Source organism: Entelurus aequoreus, linkage group LG20 (genome assembly GCF_033978785.1).
Source record: "Entelurus aequoreus isolate RoL-2023_Sb linkage group LG20, RoL_Eaeq_v1.1, whole genome shotgun sequence".
Taxonomy (NCBI): Eukaryota; Metazoa; Chordata; class Actinopteri; order Syngnathiformes; family Syngnathidae; genus Entelurus; species Entelurus aequoreus.
In genome coordinates, this window is record NC_084750.1 from 8820173 (window position 1) to 8838649 (window position 18477).

The window sequence follows — 18477 nt, forward strand, 5'->3', positions numbered from 1 at the left end:
CAACTTTTGCTCGCTGATAAAAAAAGCCTTGCCTGTAGCGGAAGTAGCGTGACGTCACAGGAGCTAGTATTCCTCACAATTCCCCGTTGTTTACAATGGAGCGAGAGAGATTCGGACCGAGAAAGTGACGATTACCCCATTAATTTGAGCCAGGATGAAAGATTCGTAGATGAGGAACGTTACAGTGAAGGACTTGAGAGGCAGCGATGGACGTATCTTTTCTCGCTCTGACCGTAACTTAGGTACAAGCTGGCTCATTGGATTCCACACTCTCTCCTTTTTCTATTGTGGATCACGGATTTGTATTTTAAACCACCTGGGATACTATATCCTCTTGAAAATGAGAGTCGAGAACGCGAAATGGACATTCAGTGCCTTTTATCTCCACGACAATACATCGGCGAAATGCTTTAGCTACGAGCTAACGTGATAGCATCGTGCTTTAACTGCATATAGAAACAAAAGAAATAAACCCCTGACTGGAAGTATAGATAGAAAATCAACAATACTATTAAACCGTGGACATGTAAATACACGGTTAATGCTTTCCAGGCTGGCGAAGGTTAACAATGCTGTGCTAACGACGCCATTGAAGCTAACTTGGCAACCAGACTGCACAGAGCTATGCTAAAAACATTAGCTCTCCACCTACGCCAGCCAGCCCTCATTTGCTCATCAACACCCGTGCTCACCTGCGTTCCAGCGATCGGCAGAAGGACGAAGGACTTCACCCGATGCGTTTGGCGGCCCGGAGACGTAGGAAGTCAAGGTGAAGTCGGCGGCTAGCGCTCCAACAAAGTCCTCCTGGTTGTGTTGCTGTAGTCCGCTGCTAATACACCGATCCCACCTACAACTGTCTTCTTTGCAGCCTTCATTGTTCATTATAAAAATTGCAAAAGATGTCCAGAATACTGTGGAATTATGAAATGAAAACAGAGCTTTTTGTATAGGATTCTACGGGTACCATAACTTCCGTTACTCGGACTTCGTCACGCGCATACGTCATCATACCGCGATGTTTCAGCCGGATATTTCCCGGGAAGTTTTAAATGTCACTTTATAAGTTAACCCGGCCGTATTGGCATGTGTTGCAATGTTAAGATTTCATCATTGATGTATAAACTATCAGACTGCGTGGTCGCTAGTAGTGGCTTTCAGTAGGCCTTTAAAAACAAACAGCAAGGATTTAAAATCAATTCTAAAATGAACAGGGAGCCAGTGCAAACTCTGAAGAATTGGGGTTTCAATCAATCTGGAAGCCTTAATAACATGCTTTCATATCGCTAACTCTTAACAGTTCACCTGCGAGCAAGGTCCAACACCTGCCGACATTTTCCTAGCTGACTTTGCTGCACCTGGCTAGAAAGCAAGCCTAAAATCACTACTGTGCTTATTTGTATCCGCAAGGTCCACAACTCTAAAATATTGTCTCCGTTACCACTTTAATGAGCAACAGTAAAATAGAGTAGGCTTTATAAACAAGGCAGATGTTTTATGTAACGAGTATACTTCATGTTTTTCACACAGTTTGAACAGTAACACTGTGTTTGAATATAGGAAAATAAAACATTGTACTTTAATCAAGTGCTTCTCTGGCACACCACTAGTGGCATTGTTGTGTAAATAGAGAGGTTTGAGATCATCTCCGAGGCAGTCACATGACTACAGGGCGCCATGACCGCTACCAGGGTTGAGTTGATCCTGTTTGTGGCGCTTCTGTTTCCATCCATCCATTTCTACTGCTTGTCTCAAGGTGTACCACATGGGGCTGCTCCACCTGCCTACAATGCAGGAAACTTTTATATCCATTTCCCCGCAAACTGGGAGAAGTATGAGATGTGAAAGTTGACTGGAGGGCCAGCCACTATAGAGTCTTGTAGCAGGTAAACACACCTGTGTTTTGTTCAGGACATAATACAAATAATAATAATAATAGATGAATACATTGAAAAGATTATCTTTGAATCTCAGTGAAAGTAAAATAATGCTATTCAGTAACAGTAGAGAGAGACAAATAGACCAAGAAGACATTGAAAGAGTAAAAGAAACCACATTTTGGGTAACAATAGAAGATAAAATGAACTGGAAATCTCATTAAAAATACATAAAGTGGCAAGAAATACGTCAATAATGAATAAAGCAAGATATTCTCTGCTGCTCGCCAGTGTTACCATTTCTGACTTGTTGTGCAGAAATATCTCTGGGATTGTTGGTCCAAAGCCAATGAAGATTTAGGCAAAATGAGGGTAATAAGTACCTTTTTTTGCTCGTTCTGTGTATTTTGTTACGTTTATTGTGCGTGTTACAGCCCCTGCTGGGCATTGTTTGTCATAGAAAACTTTGTTGTTATGGCAAACACACAAATGTGCAATATTTCCCCAACAAATATTTAGAAGTAGTCGGAGCCTTCAATGGGTCATTCATTCATAATATTGATTTTGATTCATTATTATTTTTTAAACAATGACAGGTAAAAAACAATCAGACTCCAATGGCCCCATTCCTAAATATAAGTCATATAACATATTTTATTTGTTACTTTCAACTTTGAGATCAACTTCAGATCTATCTGTCATTTATACGTTTTTAAAACATTTTTTGTTTGTTTAATGCTCTTTTTGTCATAGAAAACGTTTTTTTATGGCAAACACAAATATGCAATATATATTATTTTTACTTTGAATGTTTCAACTTTGAGACAATCTGTCGGTTATATTTTTATTTGTTTTGTGTTTGTGTCATTATCGCAACATTTTCTCGTTACTTTTGCTCTTTTAGTCCCATTTATTTATTTTTTTGGGACGAGCGGAGGAAAATGGATGGATGGATTATTTTTAGAACGTGGCGTTGAAACAAAGATCCGCTGCACTTTGGGTGAGTTGACTGCGGTTTAAAGAGGTTTTATTCTGACAGGACATTTTATGCTAATATTTGTTGAAGATGTGCAAGCGATGATGGATTATTATTGTGTCGCAGCCAACACGCTTGTTTCAAAGTTTCTTCCCGCCATTGGTCCTTAACCACAGCCACCCTTCCCTGCGGCGTGGCGGCGAGGCCAGCGTGGAGGGAGTCCTCAACCAGCTGGTCCTGGAGCACCTGCAGCTGGCGCCCCTGCAGTGGGGTGAGTCTCCTCCCACACCATCTTTTTTATTTGCATACATAATACGTCTATTTGGGAGGCGGCCTAATGTGCCCACCTCCAGGGATCTTTCTTTTTTGGTGGCGCCATCTGTGATCATCACGTTTGATTCAGTTTGTGCTTCACACGTGTTGATGATTGTGCAAAGGAAGCATGGAAATGTGGCCTCTTGTAGGAGGAGGATGGATCACCTGAAGGAGGCGTGTCCTCCTTACAAGAGCCAAGTCATTTGCTGCAGCCCATTAGGACGCCTTTCTCTTGCCAAAACTATCACAGGCTCAATTAGGGATGCTTTCCTCTGGTGTCTGAAAGAGTTAGTCTAATTGCCCACTTTTACTGTCATCTTTGCTTGTGTTCACAGCACAAATACCTTCACGCATCAGGCTTTTACACGGATACTCATTTATGTCCTGTGGAAGATGGGGACCGGGAGAGATATATGTTGGAATATACTAGGGCGGACATGACACTCCAACAAACGTAGTACAATCACACACTTCACAATAATCTTTAAATGAAGTTGCAAAAATAAGGAATATGTAAGAAATGGTTATTCAAGTGTGAAAATGTAAACATAGAAACCTGAGAAGAACTATTTTCTGCAGATCAAGTGCCAGGAAGCTGTGCTCTTAAGGGTAAGCATCGCTAAGTTGGGGGTATTGCTGGTCTTGGTGGGGACGAGCTCCTTGCAGACCACATTGGTCTGACTACGCTCTGTATTGTTGCTTGCTGTTTGCTAAACTAGCTCTGTGCTGATGGAGCAAACACATCCTATGTATCGTTTGCTAAACTAGCTCTGTGCTGATGGAGCAAACACATCCTATGTATTGTTTGCTAAACTAGCTCTGTGCTGATGGAGCAAACACATCCTATGTATCGTTTGCTAAACTAGCTCTGTGCTGATGGAGCAAACACATCCTATGTATTGTTTGCTAAACTAGCTCTGTGCTGATGGAGCAAACACATCCTATGTATCGTTTGCTAAACTAGCTCTGTGCTGATGGAGCAAACACATCCTATGTATTGTTTGCTAAACTAGCTCTGTGCTGATGGAGCAAACACATCCTATGTATCGTTTGCTAAACTAGCTCTGTGCTGATGGAGCAAACACATCCTATGTATTGTTTGCTAAACTAGCTCTGTGCTGATGGAGCAAACACATCCTATGTATCGTTTGCTAAACTAGCTCTGTGCTGATGGAGCAAACACATCTGTGCTGATGGAGCAAACACATCCTATGTATTGTTTGCTAAACTAGCTCTGTGCTGATGGAGCAAACACATCCTATGTATCGTTTGGTAAACTAGCTCTGTGCTGATGGAGCAAACACATAGATGTATTGTTTGCTTAACTAGCTCTGTGCTGATGGAGCAAACACATCCTATGTATTGTTTGCTAAACTAGCTCTGTGCTGATGGAGCAAACACATCCTATGTATTGTTTACTAAACTAGCTCTGTGCTGATGGAGCAAACACATCCCATGTATTGTTTGCTAAACTAGCTCTGTGCTGATGGAGCAAACACATCCTATGTATTGTTTGCTAAACTAGCTCTGTGCTGATGAAGCAAACACATCCTATGTATCGTTTGCTAAACTAGCTCTGTGCTGATGGAGCAAACACATCCTATGTATCGTTTGCTAAACTAGCTCTGTGCTGATGGAGCAAACACATCCTATGTATTGTTTGCTAAACTAGCTCTGTGCTGATGGAGCAAACACATCCTATGTATTGTTTGCTAAACTAGCTCTGTGCTGATGGAGCAAACACATCCTATGTATCGTTTGCTAAACTAGCTCTGTGCTGATGGAGCAAACACATCCTATGTATTGTTTGCTAAACTAGCTCTGTGCTGATGGAGCAAACACATCCTATGTATCGTTTGCTAAACTAGCTCTGTGCTGATGGAGCAAACACATCCTATGTATTGTTTGCTAAACTAGCTCTGTGCTGATGGAGCAAACACATCCTATGTATTGTTTGCTAAATTAAGTCTGTGCTGATGGAGCAAACACATACCATGTATTGTTTGCTAAATTAAGTCTGTGCTGATGGCGCAAACACATCCTATGTATTGTTTGCTAAACTAGCTCTGTACTGATGAAGCAAACACATCCTATGTATTGTTTGCTAAACTAGCTCTGTGCTGATGGAGAAAACACATCCTATGTATCGTTTGCTAAACTAGCTCTGTGCTGATGGAGCAAACACATAGATGTATTGTTTGCTAAACTAGCTCTGTGCTGATGGAGCAAACACCTATGTATTGTTTGGTAAACTAGCTCTGTGCTGATGGAGCAAACACATCCTATGTATTGTTTGCTAAACTAGCTCTGTGCTGATGAAGCAAACACATCCTATGTATCGTTTGCTAAACTAGCTCTGTGCTGATGGAGCAAACACATCCTATGTATCGTTTGCTAAACTAGCTCTGTGCTGATGGAGCAAACACATCCTATGTATTGTTTGCTAAACTAGCTCTGTGCTGATGGAGCAAACACATCCTATGTATTGTTTGCTAAATTAAGTCTGTGCTGATGGAGCAAACACATCCCATGTATTGTTTGCTAAATTAAGTCTGTGCTGATGGCGCAAACACATCCTATGTATTGTTTGCTAAACTAGCTCTGTGCTGATGGAGCAAACACATCCTATGTATTGTTTGCTAAACTAGCTCTGTGCTGATGGAGCAAACACATCCCATGTATTGTTTGCTAAACTAGCTCTGTGCTGATGGAGCAAACACATCCTATGTATTGTTTGCTAAACTAGCTCTGTGCTGATGGAGCAAACACATCCCATGTATTGTTTGCTAAACTAGCTCTGTGCTGATGGAGCAAACATATCCTATGTATTGTTTGCTAAACTAGCTCTGTGCTGATGGAGCAAACACATCCCATGTATTGTTTGCTAAACTAGCTCTGTGCTGATGGAGCAAACACATCCTATGTATTGTTTGCTAAACTAGCTCTGTGCTGATGGAGCAAACACATCCTATGTATTGTTTGCTAAACTAGCTCTGTGCTGATGGAGCAAACACATCCTATGTATTGTTTGCTAAACTAGCTCTGTGCTGCCATCCCATGTATTGTTTGCTAAATTAGCTCTGTGCTGATGGAGCAAACACATCCCATGTATTGTTTGCTAAACTAGCTCTGTGCTGATGGAGCAAACACATCCTATGTATTGTTTGCTAAACTAGCTCTGTGCTGATGGAGCAAACACATCCTATGTATTGTTTGCTAAACTAGGTCTGTGCTGATCGAGCAAACACATCCTATGTATCGTTTGCTAAACTAGCTCTGTGCTGATGGAGCAAACACATCCCATGTATTGTTTGCTAAACTAGCTCTGTGCTGATGGAGCAAACACATCCTATGTATTGTTTGCTAAACTAGGTCTGTGCTGATGGAGCAAACACATCCTATGTATTGTTTGCTAAATTAAGTCTGTGCTGATGGAGCAAACACATCCCATGTATTGTTTGCTAAATTAAGTCTGTGCTGATGGCGCAAACACATCCTATGTATTGTTTGCTAAACTAGCTCTGTGCTGATGGAGCAAACACATCCTATGTATTGTTTGCTAAACTAGCTCTGTGCTGATGGAGCAAACACATCCCATGTATTGTTTGCTAAACTAGCTCTGTGCTGATGGAGCAAACACATCCTATGTATCGTTTGCTGAACTAGCTCTGTGCTGATGGAGCAAACACATCCTATGTATCGTTTGCTGAACTAGCTCTGTGCTGATGGAGCAAACACATCCTATGTATCGTTTGCTGAACTAGCTCTGTGCTGATGGAGCAAACACATAGATGTATCGTTTGCTGAACTAGCTCTGTGCTGATGGAGCAAACACATAGATGTATTGTTTGCTGAACTAGCTCTGTGCTGATGGAGCAAACACATCCTATGTATCGTTTGCTAAATTAGCTCTGTGCTGATGGAGCAAACACATCCTATGTATTGTTTGCTAAACTAGGTCTGTGCTGATGGAGCAAACACATCCTATGTATTGTTTGCTAAATTAAGTCTGTGCTGATGGAGCAAACACATCCCATGTATTGTTTGCTAAATTAAGTCTGTGCTGATGGCGCAAACACATCCTATGTATTGTTTGCTAAACTAGCTCTGTGCTGATGGAGCAAACACATCCTATGTATTGTTTGCTAAACTAGCTCTGTGCTGATGGAGCAAACACATCCCATGTATTGTTTGCTAAACTAGCTCTGTGCTGATGGAGCAAACACATCCCATGTATTGTTTGCTAAATTAGCTCTGTGCTGATGGAGCAAACACATCCCATGTATTGTTTGCTAAACTAGCTCTGTGCTGATGGAGCAAACACATCCTATGTATTGTTTGCTAAACTAGCTCTGTGCTGATGGAGCAAACACATCCCATGTATTGTTTGCTAAACTAGCTCTGTGCTGATGGAGCAAACACATCCTATGTATTGTTTGCTAAACTAGCTCTGTGCTGATGGAGCAAACACATCCCATGTATTGTTTGCTAAACTAGCTCTGTGCTGATGGAGCAAACACATCCTATGTATTGTTTGCTAAACTAGCTCTGTGCTGATGGAGCAAACACATCCTATGTATTGTTTGCTAAACTAGCTCTGTGCTGATGGAGCAAACACATCCTATGTATTGTTTGCTAAACTAGCTCTGTGCTGATGGAGCAAACACATCCCATGTATCGTTTGCTAAACTAGCTCTGTGCTGATGGAGCAAACACATCCTATGTATTGTTTGCTAAACTAGCTCTGTGCTGATGGAGCAAACACATCCTATGTATTGTTTGCTAAACTAGCTCTGTGCTGATGGAGCAAACACATCCTATGTATTGTTTGCTAAACTAGCTCTGTGCTGATGGAGCAAACACATCCCATGTATTGTTTGCTAAACTAGCTCTGTGCTGATGGAGAGGTTAAAAGGTCACGCTGTATTGACTGCTTTGCAGTTGTTAAGTTGTGTGCTTATTTGATTATTTAGTTGAAGGTATATTCAGTAAATAATGTTGCTATACAGTTGATTGATTAACCAAAGTAAATTGACTAAAGTAGAAGTTCTGCTTCATTGAATAGAATGTGATGTTTAGTTGCTACTCACAACTTTGAGCAGCAGGCTGGTTTGCACATTGAACTGTTGAATTAGTTGAAATAGTCACATCTGTCTGCTGTACTTGATCTCAGTTTATTTAAAGGTGTGATTAGAATGATAAAATAAAACATGTAAAAATGATGTTGGTTAAGATATGAGGTCAAAAGCAGGTTAATTTGAGGGCAGATTGGTTCTATAAATAGAACTTGGCTTCTGTTGATCTAATTCTTACATTTTTAGTAGTAAGTAAACAAACAAAGACTCCTAATTAGTCGTATGCAGTAACATATTGTGTCATTTATACACCTATTATTTTGTACACATTATGAGGGACAAACTGTAAAAATTGATTATTAATCTACTTGTTCATTTACTGTTAATATCTGCTTATTTCTGTTAAAATGTAATAATCACTTATTCTTCTCTTCTTTGATACTTGACATTCGTTTTGGATGATACCACACATTTAGGTATGGATCATAAGGCTGCAGCTAACGATTATTTTTCTATCGATTAATCTATAGATTATTTTTTCGATTAATCGGTTAATTATAGATTTATTTATTTTTCGATTCATCTATAGATTATTTTTCCTTTTCCCGATTATTTTTTTATTCAAAATGAAGATGAAAAAAATAAATGTAGGCCCGTTTTTTCAAAAGGCATGGCTTTTATTTACAAAAAAAAAGAAGTATGGCCACTCAGTCAACATTGACAACAACATGACTAAATATTCTGTAACAATGTAAACATTTAAAACTTTTAACATTTAACAAAATTAAAAGTAGCTTATTTGCTTTTTAATGTGCAAATATAAAAGTCAACATCCAGTGCATATCTTAATATTCTGCAATAGTATAAGCATTTCAAAAGTAAAAGTATTGCTTATTTTGCTTTAAAATGTGCAAAAATAAAGATAAACATCCAATACAAAAAAGTGCAAAAGGAAATATTCTGTAACAACAGTGTAAACATTTCAACAAAAGTGAAAGTATTGCTTATTTGCTAAAATGTGCAAAAATAAAGATAAACATCCAATACAAAAAAGTGCCAATCTAAATATTCTGGAGCACTGTAAACATTAAGTATTGCTTTTAAAATGTGCAAAATAAACATCCAGTCCAACACAGTACACAATAACCAATTCTACTCATTCCAGTGAGTGACTAACAGTTGTAATGAAGAAAGGTTAGCATGTCTACATGCTCTGGTTCTTTTCATGTTTACAATATTCCCAGCAGCTGAAAATAGGCGCTCAGAAGGGGTCGATGTGGCTGGAACTGAGAGCTAATTAGCCTTCACCTCAAGCCAGGATTGCGAGCGAGCTGAGCTGCAGTTTAAGTTTCTAGAAGGTCAACGGGCTCATAGTGATGTTACTAGTAGTTGACTGGGAGGTGTTTATTATCATTTGGGGAGAGTCCGCTGCCTGATGCTCACCTGCTAAACACCTATCTGCTCCACGCTGACTACATGCGCTCTGAATACACACTGCTGATTGGCTGGTAATGCTCTGAATACGCACTGCTGATTGGCTGGTAATGCTTTGTGTGTACCAATCAGATGGTTGTGTGGGTGGGACAATGCTGCGTGTGTACCAATCAGATGGTTGTGTGGGTGGGACAATGCTGCGTGTGTACCAATCAGATGGTTGTGTGGGTGGGACAATGCTGCGTGTGTACCAATCAGATGGTTGTGTGGGTGGGACAATGCTGCGTGCTGAGGCAGAGGAGCAAAGCAACTTGTTAAGACTTTAGCAGCTAAAGTTAGCTTTAGCTTAGAAACTTGTTCGGTACACCCCCGTACCGAACCGAAAGCCCCGTACCGAAACGGTTCAATACAAAACACGTACCGTTACACCCCTAGCAGATACAAATGACACATTCATGTTTTTGTGTAATGATGACAACGTATGCTCACGCGGACGATTGACTAGTTGATGGTTGATGGTTTTCTTTTCAAATGTTGGTTCATAGCTGTTGTGCTGCTATGATAGGCCATTTCCGCTCGACACAGTGTGCATACAACAACATTATTAGGCTGTGTATTGAAATACTCCCACACTTTTGACCACTTTTGGCGTGCGTTTTTCCCCCTCGCTCGCACAGTCTGCTTTGCGCTCTGCCATGACGGTAGTGTGACGTAATTATGCGACGCGTCGACGCACAAAAACGGCGTCGACGTATTTACGTAACCGATGACGTCGACTACGTCGACGCGTCGTTTCAGCCTTAATATATATACACACACTATAACCACATATAAATATATATACACTATGACCATATATATATATATATATATATATATATATATATATATATATATATATATATATATATATACACACTCACTATAACCACATATGAATATATACATACACTATGACCATATATATATATATATATATATATATATATATATATATATATATATATATATATATATATATATATATATATATATACACACTATAACCACATATAAATATATATACACTATAACCACATATAAATATATATATAGACTATAACCACATATAAATATATATACACTATAACCACATATAAATATATATATAGACTATAACCACATATAAATATATATACACTATAACCACATATAAATATATATACACTATAACCACATATAAATATATATAGACTATAACCACATATAAATATATATATATAGACTATAACCACATATAAATATATATATACACTATAACCACATATATTAATATATATAGACTATAACCACATATAAATATATATATATACACTATAACCACATATAAATATATATATATACACTATAACCACATATAAATATATATATAGACTATAACCACATATAAATATATATATAGACTATAACCACATATAAATATATATATATATATATATATATACACTATAACCACATATAAATATATATATAGACTATAACCACATATAAATATATATATATATATATATATATACACTATAGCCACATATAAATATATATATAGACTATAACCACATATAAATATATATATAGACTATAACCACATATAAATATATATATAGACTATAACCACATATAAATATATATATAGACTATAACCACATATAAATATATATATAGACTATAACCACATATAAATATATATATAGACTATAACCACATATAAATATATATATAGACTATAACCACATATAAACCTGTTTGATGCTTGGAGGAGTTCCTGGGGATCAATTTAGGTTGAGATCAGGTTGAGGTTGAGCTGAGCCAGGATTTTATGGCAGTTTTAACATTTACCGTATTTCCTTGAATAGCCGCAGGGGCGCTAATTAATTTAAAACCTCTTCTCACTCCTGCGGTTACCAAAACCATGCGGAATGAGCAAGCATGCTCTAATTATTTTAAAACCTCTTCTCACTCCGGCGCATACCTTATCATTAAAAACACATTTAATAAAAAAAACGTTATTATGATCTTACCTTTACTTGTAGATGGGTCCATGTGCAGCTGCTTCTGATCAAAGGCAGTCTTTCTCATCTTTCTTCAATTTTAAAAGTCTCTGGAGATATTCCTTTAATTATTACCTCCTGCTTCGATTGAAAGTCCAGTTTAGAAAACGGTTTTATTTTAGATATGTAATCCTCCATGTTAAAAGTGCAAGCAAACAATTGCTGCATGCTTGCTGCTTGTTGTCTTCTTCTGCAGTACCTGTCTCCTGCAGTACTGGTAGTCGCAAGGAGGATCACTAGCGCCCTCTACCACCTGGAGGCGGGAGTCATTTAATGACTCATATTTGACCCGGCGGAAGTGCCAAGCATGCGCTAATTATTTTGCGAAACGAGTTTGACCCGGCTGTAATTCTAGGCAGGCGAATACTATATTCCCGGCGCCAATTCAAGGAAATACGGTAGTAGGGAAGTGTGAATTTTGAGATGTGTTGGTAGTGCATTCCACTGTGTGTTGGTAGTGCATTCCACTGTGTGTTGGTAGTGCATTCCACTGTGTGTTGGTAGTGCATTCCACTGTGTGCTGGTAGTGCATTCCACTGTGTGTTGGTAGTGCATTCCACTGTGTGTTGGTAGTGCATTCCACTGTGTGCTGGTAGTGCATTCCACTGTGTGCTGGTAGTGCATTCCACTGTGTGTTGGTAGTGCATTCCACTGTGTGTTGGTAGTGCATTCCACTGTGTGTTGGTAGTGCATTCCACTGTGTGTTGGTAGTGCATTCCACTGTGTGTTGGTAGTGCATTCCACTGTGTGTTGGTAGTGCATTCCACTGTGTGTTGGTAGTGCATTCCACTGTGTGCTGGTAGTGCATTCCACTGTGTGTTGGTAGTGCATTCCACTGTGTGTTGGTAGTGCATTCCACTGTGTGTTGGTAGTGCATTCCACTGTGTGCTGGTAGTGCATTCCACTGTGTGCTGGTAGTGCATTCCACTGTGTGCTGGTAGTGCATTCCACTGTGTGCTGGTAGTGCATTCCACTGTGTGCTGGTAGTGCATTCCACTGTGTGCTGGTAGTGCATTCCACTGTGTGCTGGTAGTGCATTCCACTGTGTGCTGGTAGTGCATTCCACTGTGTGTTGGTAGTGCATTCCACTGTGTGTTGGTAGTGCATTCCACTGTGTGTTGGTAGTGCATTCCACTGTGTGTTGGTAGTGCATTCCACTGTGTGTTGGTAGTGCATTCCACTGTGTGTTGGTAGTGCATTCCACTGTGTGTTGGTAGTGCATTCCACTGTGTGTTGGTAGTGCATTCCACTGTGTGCTGGTAGTGCATTCCACTGTGTGTTGGTAGTGCATTCCACTGTGTGTTGGTAGTGCATTCCACTGTGTGTTGGTAGTGCATTCCACTGTGTGCTGGTAGTGCATTCCACTGTGTGCTGGTAGTGCATTCCACTGTGTGCTGGTAGTGCATTCCACTGTGTGCTGGTAGTGCATTCCACTGTGTGCTGGTAGTGCATTCCACTGTGTGCTGGTAGTGCATTCCACTGTGTGCTGGTAGTGCATTCCACTGTGTGCTGGTAGTGCATTCCACTGTGTGTTGGTAGTGCATTCCACTGTGTGTTGGTAGTGCATTCCACTGTGTGCTGGCAAAATAGTAGAATGCATGTTTTCCCATGAGAGTCTTGAATTTGGTGTGAGTAAGTCCCTGTGGTGTAGTACCTGTGACCATCACTAACTCTGGTCAAATAGTTGGACAGTTTCTGTGAGTATTTGGAATAGCAGGCACATTACCATGTGGTGTACTCTTTCCTCAACTCCAAGCCACTCCAATGTGGTAAAGTGGGCTTGAGTTAGGTGAGTCCTGTATGGGAGGCTGAGCAGGAGTCTCACCAGTTTTTACTGGCTTGGTGATACTTGGTGACCCATGAGGTGATACCTGGTGACCCATGAGGTGATACTTGGTGACCCATGAGGTGATACTTGGTGACCAATGAGGTGATACTTGGTGACCCATGAGGTGATACTTGGTGACTCATGAGGTGATACTTGGTGACCCATGAGGTGATACTTGGTGACCCATGAGGTGATACTTGGTGACCCATGAGGTGATACTTGGTGACCCATGAGGTGATACTTGGTGACCCATGAGGTGATACTTGGTGACTCATGAGGTGATACTTGGTGACTCATGAGGTGATACTTGGTGACCCATGAGGTGATACTTGGTGACTCATGAGGTGATACTTGGTGACTCATGAGGTGATACTTGGTGACCCATGAGGTGATACTTGGTGACTCATGAGGTGATACTTGGTGACCCATGAGGTGATACTTGGTGACTCATGAGGTGATACTTGGTGACCCATGAGGGGATACTTGGTGACTCATGAGGTGATACTTGGTGACTCATGAGGTGATACTTGGTGACCCATGAGGTGATTCTTGGTGACCCATGAGGTGATACTTGGTGACCCATGAGGTGATACTTGGTGACCCATGAGGTGATACTTGGTGACCCATGAGGTGATACTTGGTGACCCATGAGGTGATACTTGGTGACCCATGAGGTGATACTTGGTGACTCATGAGGTGATACTTGGTGACTCATGAGGTGATACTTGGTGACCCAGGAGGTGATACTTGGTGACCCATGAGGTGATACTTGGTGACCCATGAGGTGATACTTGGTGACCCATGAGGTGATACTTGGTGACCCATGAGGTGACCCATGAGGTGATACTTGGTGACCCATGAGGTGATACTTGGTGACCCATGAGGTGATACTTGGTGACTCATGAGGTGATACTTGGTGACCCATGAGGTGATACTTGGTGACTCATGAGGTGATACTTGGTGACCCATGAGGGGATACTTGGTGACTCATGAGGTGATACTTGGTGACTCATGAGGTGATACTTGGTGACCCATGAGGTGATTCTTGGTGACCCATGAGGTGATACTTGGTGACCCATGAGGTGATACTTGGTGACCCATGAGGTGATACTTGGTGACCCATGAGGTGATACTTGGTGACCCATGAGGTGATACTTGGTGACCCATGAGGTGATACTTGGTGACTCATGAGGTGATACTTGGTGACTCATGAGGTGATACTTGGTGACCCAGGAGGTGATACTTGGTGACCCATGAGGTGATACTTGGTGACTCATGAGGTGATACTTGGTGACTCATGAGGTGATACTTGGTGACCCATGAGGTGACCCATGAGGTGATACTTGGTGACCCATGAGGTGATACTTGGTGACCCATGAGGTGATACTTGGTGACCCATGAGGTGATACTTGGTGACTCATGAGGTGATACTTGGTGACTCATGAGGTGATACTTGGTGACCCATGAGGTGATACTTGGTGACCCATGAGGTGATACTTGGTGACCCATGAGGTGATACTTGGTGACCCATGAGGTGATACTTGATGACTCATGAGGTGATACTTGGTGACTCATGAGGTGATACTTGGTGACCCATGAGGGGATACTTGGTGACCCATGAGGTGATACTTGGTGACCCATGAGGTGATACTTGGTGACTCATGAGGTGATACTTGGTGACTCATGAGGTGATACTTGGTGACCCATGAGGTGATACTTGGTGACCCATGAGGTGATACTTGGTGACCCATGAGGTGATACTTGGTGACTCATGAGGTGATACTTGGTGACCCATGAGGTGATACTTGGTGACTCATGAGGTGATACTTGGTGACTCGTGAGGTGATACTTGGTGACCCGTGAGGTGATACTTGGTGACCCGTGAGGTGATACTTGGTGACTCATGAGGTGATACTTGGTGAACCGTGAGGTGATACTTGGTGACCCGTGAGGTGATACTTGGTGACTCATGAGGTGATACTTGGTGACTCATGAGGTGATACTTGGTGACCCATGAGGTGATACTTGGTGACTCATGAGGTGATACTTTGTGACCCATGAGGTGATACTTGGTGACCCATGAGGTGATACTTGTTGACTCATGAGGTGATACTTGGTGACCCATGAGGTGATACTTGGTGACTCATGAGGTGATACTTGGTGACCCATGAGGTGATACTTGGTGACCCATGAGGTGATACTTGGTGACCCATGAGGTGATACTTGGTGACTCATGAGGTGATACTTGGTGACCCATGAGGGGATACTTGGTGACCCATGAGGTGATACTTGGTGACTCATGAGGTGATACTTGGTGACTCATGAGGTGATACTTGGTGACCCATGAGGTGATACTTGGTGACTCATGAGGTGATACTTGGTGACTCATGAGGTGATACTTGGTGACCCATGAGGTGATACTTGGTGACCCATGAGGTGATACTTGGTGACCCATGAGGGGATACTTGGTGACTCATGAGGTGATATTTGGTGACCCATGAGGGGATACTTGGTGACCCATGAGGTGATACTTGGTGACCCATGAGGTGATACTTGGTGACCCATGAGGTGATACTTGGTGACCCATGAGGTGATAGTTGGTGACCCTTGAGGTGATACTTGGTGACCGATGAGGTGATACTTGGTGACCCATGAGGTGATACAGTTTTTACTGGCTTGAGGATACTTGGTGACCCATGAGGTGATACTTGGTGACCCATGAGGTGATACTTGGTGACTCATGAGGTGATACTTGGTGACTCATGAGGTGATACTTGGTGACCCATGAGGTGATACTTGGTGACTCATGAGGTGATACTTGGTGACTCATGAGGTGATACTTGGTGACCCATGAGGTGATACTTGGTGACTCATGAGGTGATACTTGGTGACCCATGAGGTGATACTTGGTGACTCATGAGGTGATACTTGGTGACCCATGAGGGGATACTTGGTGACTCATGAGGTGATACTTGGTGACTCATGAGGTGATACTTGGTGACCCATGAGGTGATTCTTGGTGACCCATGAGGTGATACTTGGTGACCCATGAGGTGATACTTGGTGACCCATGAGGTGATACTTGGTGACCCATGAGGTGATACTTGGTGACCCATGAGGTGATACTTGGTGACTCATGAGGTGATACTTGGTGACTCATGAGGTGATACTTGGTGACCCAGGAGGTGATACTTGGTGACCCATGAGGTGATACTTGGTGACCCATGAGGTGATACTTGGTGACCCATGAGGTGATACTTGGTGACCCATGAGGTGATACTTGGTGACCCATGAGGTGATACTTGGTGACTCATGAGGTGATACTTGGTGACTCATGAGGTGATACTTGGTGACCCATGAGGTGATACTTGGTGACTCATGAGGTGATACTTGGTGACTCATGAGGTGATACTTGGTGACTCATGAGGTGATACTTGGTGACCCATGAGGTGATACTTGGTGACTCATGAGGTGATACTTGGTGACCCATGAGGGGATACTTGGTGACTCATGAGGTGATACTTGGTGACTCATGAGGTGATACTTGGTGACCCAGGAGGTGATACTTGGTGACCCATGAGGTGATACTTGGTGACCCATGAGGTGATACTTGGTGACCCATGAGGTGATACTTGGTGACCCATGAGGTGATACTTGGTGACCCATGAGGTGATACTTGGTGACCCATGAGGTGATACTTGGTGACCCATGAGGTGATACTTGGTGACTCATGAGGTGATACTTGGTGACCCATGAGGTGATACTTGGTGACTCATGAGGTGATACTTGGTGACTCATGAGGTGATACTTGGTGACTCATGAGGTGATACTTGGTGACCCATGAGGTGACCCATGAGGTGATACTTGGTGACCCATGAGGTGATACTTGGTGACCCATGAGGTGATACTTGGTGACCCATGAGGTGATACTTGGTGACTCATGAGGTGATACTTGGTGACTCATGAGGTGATACTTGGTGACCCATGAGGTGATACTTGGTGACCCATGAGGTGATACTTGGTGACCCATGAGGTGATACTTGGTGACCCATGAGGTGATACTTGATGACTCATGAGGTGATACTTGGTGACTCATGAGGTGATACTTGGTGACCCATGAGGGGATACTTGGTGACCCATGAGGTGATACTTGGTGACCCATGAGGTGATACTTGGTGACTCATGAGGTGATACTTGGTGACTCATGAGGTGATACTTGGTGACCCATGAGGTGATACTTGGTGACCCATGAGGTGATACTTGGTGACCCATGAGGTGATACTTGGTGACTCATGAGGTGATACTTGGTGACCCATGAGGTGATACTTGGTGACTCATGAGGTGATACTTGGTGACTCGTGAGGTGATACTTGGTGACCCGTGAGGTGATACTTGGTGACCCGTGAGGTGATACTTGGTGACTCATGAGGTGATACTTGGTGAACCGTGAGGTGATACTTGGTGACCCGTGAGGTGATACTTGGTGACTCATGAGGTGATACTTGGTGACTCATGAGGTGATACTTGGTGACCCATGAGGTGATACTTGGTGACTCATGAGGTGATACTTTGTGACCCATGAGGTGATACTTGGTGACCCATGAGGTGATACTTGTTGACTCATGAGGTGATACTTGGTGACCCATGAGGTGATACTTGGTGACTCATGAGGTGATACTTGGTGACCCATGAGGTGATACTTGGTGACCCATGAGGTGATACTTGGTGACTCATGAGGTGATACTTGGTGACCCATGAGGGGATACTTGGTGACCCATGAGGTGATACTTGGTGACTCATGAGGTGATACTTGGTGACTCATGAGGTGATACTTGGTGACCCATGAGGTGATACTTGGTGACTCATGAGGTGATACTTGGTGACTCAT

At 42.0% G+C, this 18477-nt stretch overlaps 1 protein-coding gene across 6 annotated transcripts in view; it reads left to right on the plus strand.

The window, feature by feature from the left end:
- trappc9 (trafficking protein particle complex subunit 9) overlaps positions 1–18477 on the plus strand; it is a 253708-nt gene that overhangs the window by 182343 nt on the left and 52888 nt on the right. For all 6 annotated transcript variants that reach the window (XM_062029344.1, XM_062029342.1, XM_062029343.1 and 3 more), the window contains one exon: positions 3030–3121. In XM_062029344.1, coding sequence (XP_061885328.1) covers positions 3030–3121 — 92 coding nt within the window. The remainder of the gene's footprint in view (positions 1–3029; positions 3122–18477) is intronic.